The sequence below is a fragment of the Monoraphidium neglectum genome (genome assembly GCF_000611645.1).
Source record: "Monoraphidium neglectum strain SAG 48.87 unplaced genomic scaffold scaffold00049, whole genome shotgun sequence".
Lineage (NCBI taxonomy): Eukaryota > Viridiplantae > Chlorophyta > Chlorophyceae > Sphaeropleales > Selenastraceae > Monoraphidium > Monoraphidium neglectum.
The window spans coordinates 49643-52714 of record NW_014013579.1 but is presented as its reverse complement, the minus strand read 5'-3'; the positions used below and the strand labels follow the sequence as shown (position 1 = coordinate 52714).

General features: G+C 64.0%; 2 protein-coding genes across 2 annotated transcripts; one reads left to right on the top strand and one right to left on the bottom strand.

Annotated features, from left to right (window-relative positions):
* Nucleotides 1-54: 54 nt before the first annotated feature.
* On the bottom strand, nucleotides 55-995 carry MNEG_0584 (putative FAM18-like protein; the record flags this gene model as incomplete). The annotated part of the gene is made up of 3 exons (XM_014050942.1): nucleotides 55-167; nucleotides 276-489; nucleotides 924-995. 3 exons carry the CDS (start codon nucleotides 993-995, stop codon nucleotides 55-57), a joined length of 399 nt encoding a protein of 132 aa, XP_013906396.1.
* Nucleotides 996-1850: 855 nt separating this feature from the next.
* Nucleotides 1851-3072, top strand: MNEG_0583 (hypothetical protein; the record flags this gene model as incomplete). Its single annotated transcript, XM_014050941.1, has 5 exons — nucleotides 1851-1944; nucleotides 2165-2218; nucleotides 2366-2419; nucleotides 2576-2609; nucleotides 2919-3072. 5 exons carry the CDS (start codon nucleotides 1851-1853, stop codon nucleotides 3070-3072), a joined length of 390 nt encoding a protein of 129 aa, XP_013906395.1.

Below are 3072 nucleotides of genomic sequence, written 5' to 3'. Positions count from 1 at the left end.
GTGGGGGGGTAAAGGGGGGGAGGGCTGTAACACCTGGGCTTGGCAATTGACGTGTTAGCGCTTGAAAGTAATGCGCAGAGCAACATGTGTGCAGCCGCAATGGGTACCCGTGCAGACAGCGAGACTTTGGGGCGTCTTCCAAGGCAGGGACAAGATGACCGCCATCACTGTGCATCGCAACCGCTCAGACACAGCCGCGGCCCGCTCCATGCCGTCACACCCATCCCGCGCAGTCTGCCCTGGACGACTACCCCGCCAGCCGGCCGGCCCCTCACCCCAGTCCAGGCCTAGGAAAGCCGTCAGCGCGGACAGCGCCCACAGCACGGGCGCCGCCACCAGCACGATCCAGAACCAGCGCCGCTCGTGCGGGTTGATGGCGCGCTGTCCCTCCGCCAGCGACTCGAACCGCCAGGCGGTGCCGCCCTGGTCCGCGCTGGCGTCGTTCCACCACCGCAGGCCCACCAGCAGGCGCCCCGTCACATTCTTGACCTGCGATTCGTTGGGTTTAGCAGGGATGCAGTGTTGGTATATTTTCAACGTTGGGGATTGAGGCCGCAAGCTGCGAGCGTTCCGAGCGTGCAGCGACTCTGCATGGCTGCTGGCAGCAGCTGCACGCCCGGCACGACCTGACGCTGTGCTCCCTTGGCTGGCGCGTCTCCGCCATCACGCCACCCTCTTACTCCTTCCTAACCCTTGATATAACACCTCCTTGCCCATCCACGCGCACCTCACGCCCATGCCCGCACTCCAGGCCCTGCAAGCCCAGCAAACGGCCCTCGGGCAGACAGGCTTTGTCCAAGCCAACCCGCACACGGCTTCCATAGCACATTCGTCCCTCAGGTGCAACGCCTCCCCCCACCCCAATCCGCTCCATATCCCTGAAGCCCCACACCCCCTCAGCCCAGCAGCCATCGCCCCCTCACCGTCCAAAAATCCATGGCCAGCAGCACGATGCACACCACAAAGTTCGTCACAAACTGGTTTTTGTTGATCATCTCACACAGGATGTAGAACAGCAGGGCGCCCAACTGAGGCGGGGGGGGTGGGGGACCGGATAGGCAGCGCGCCAGCACCTTGTGGCTTGGTAGGCTGGCATTGTGGAAAGCGCTCGAGTGCAGCACGCAGGCGCGTGTGCGCACGCAGGTACGAGGGGCGAAACAGATCCCAGGTGAGTCGAACCAACGCTCGCTGCAGCTGTCAGGGCAGCGGGGTGCCTGCTGGCGCTCGGTGGTCGCATGGGGTGCGGTGACAAGCACCCACTGCCCCGACCGCAAATGCGGCTGTACGTGGCAGCCCGGCTTGCCCAAGCCGCCCGTTTGATACCTTGAATATGAAGTGACATATGAAAGCAACGGGATGCTTTGGGGCGGGTGGCTCCAGCTGCTGTTGTGGCTGCTGCGTCGTCGGCAACATCGCTGCAGCACGCGCGCCAGCCTAGGCAGCGTCGCGCACACCCTCTAGTCCCCCCGCGCGGCAGCTCAGATGGCTACACCTGCACTCAACACTAACTGGAACGCGCAAAGAAGATCAAAAGCTCAACTGCTGCAGACACTGACACCGATTGGTTGTGGAGCACTGCAGGTTGGGCCTACTAGTATCAAGGGGTCCGGGGCTGATGAGTGAGATCAACCACTTCAAACAGATTATCGTCATATGCATAGATCGGTCGCCTTGCATGTATTTTCCCAGGTGCTCGTCGCCCTGCAGACCCCGCAGTGACTCAACTCTGATTGCAGGTGCAGGGAGTTGGGCCTGCGCGAACGTTGATCAGGGCATTATTCCGCGTCAAGCATTGCTTCTCACATACAAACTTCCAGCACCCGATTTCTACGGAACAAGCGCAAAACGACATGGATAAGGTTTTGGCTGATATCGCGTCTGCTCCCAAGAGCCTCAAGCATGTTGAGGTGGAGCACGACGCTTCCAAGCCCGCCATAGAGGAGGGTGCGTTGGAGGCCACGAGCCAAGGCAGTAGTTGGGTTTTCACCTCCACGGGGCTCCCTGCCGTGCAACGACATGTGGCGAAATCTTTTAGAACCCATGATTTGATTGCTCGTCGTGTCCACGGGATGATTTGTGCACGGCAAGCGAGTGCTTCTCTTGGCGAAGCGCGGCTGACTGTGCTAGGCACTCGCGCCCCGTGCTCATCACGGTCGCCACCCAGGGACTGGCGTCGGCAAATGGGACAAGGACGCGCTGCTGCAGGGCATCCAACACGGTACGGGGCCTGCAGAATCCCTAGGGACCTGCGGCGCGAGTGAGGCGGGGCAGATGTTGCCGGCTTCCACAGCAGCAGGGTCGCCCCCCCTCCGCTCGCCGACTGGCGCCCTCGCGCCGTGTGCCCCCTCCGCCTCGTCCCCTGCAGGCGTGCCCTTGAAGCATGTCGAGACGGTAGACAAGGCGGCGCCCAAGATTGAGCGTGAGCAGGGGCAGGGGCTGGTGCTGCTGGGAGAGCCCCACCTCTGCCGACCAGCACGCCGCTGCGCATGCGCATTCCCACCGCCACGGCCGGCCCCCACACCCCGGGGCCTGCAGTGACGGCATTTCACCCTGTGCCGCCCTTCACTGCTCGCAGCGCACGTGCACATCGGCGCGAACCCGCACGCAAAGTGAGGGCGGCGGCCCCGTCGGCGGGCTCTGGCTGCCTGGAGGCTCAGGGAGTGGGGGCACCTCGAGATGCGCGCTCATCCTGTCCCGTCCCCTGGCCACCCGCACAGTCATGCCTATGATCACCCAGCATTCAAGCCTGAAGGGGAGATCGGCGACGTTTCATGTGCTGCATGCCTCAGCTGCTGCCGCCGCGGGTGGCAGTGCCAGACCATGTTCGCTGCGGCATCGTGTGTGTGCGTGTGCTCGTTGCTCACCCCGGCCAGCCCCCTCCATGCCCACCACCCACCCTCGCCGTGGACTCCCCACAGGCTGATGGCTGAGGTGCAGCATGCGGCGGTGACCCGGGAGATCAGGTCTGGCGGGGGGGAGGAGGTCAAGGCGCACCTGCACCACGTGGACGCGCCCCAGGTGGGGGGGCAGGGTGGGGGGAGGGGGCGGCTTGTCCAGGGCGCCTCCCTATGA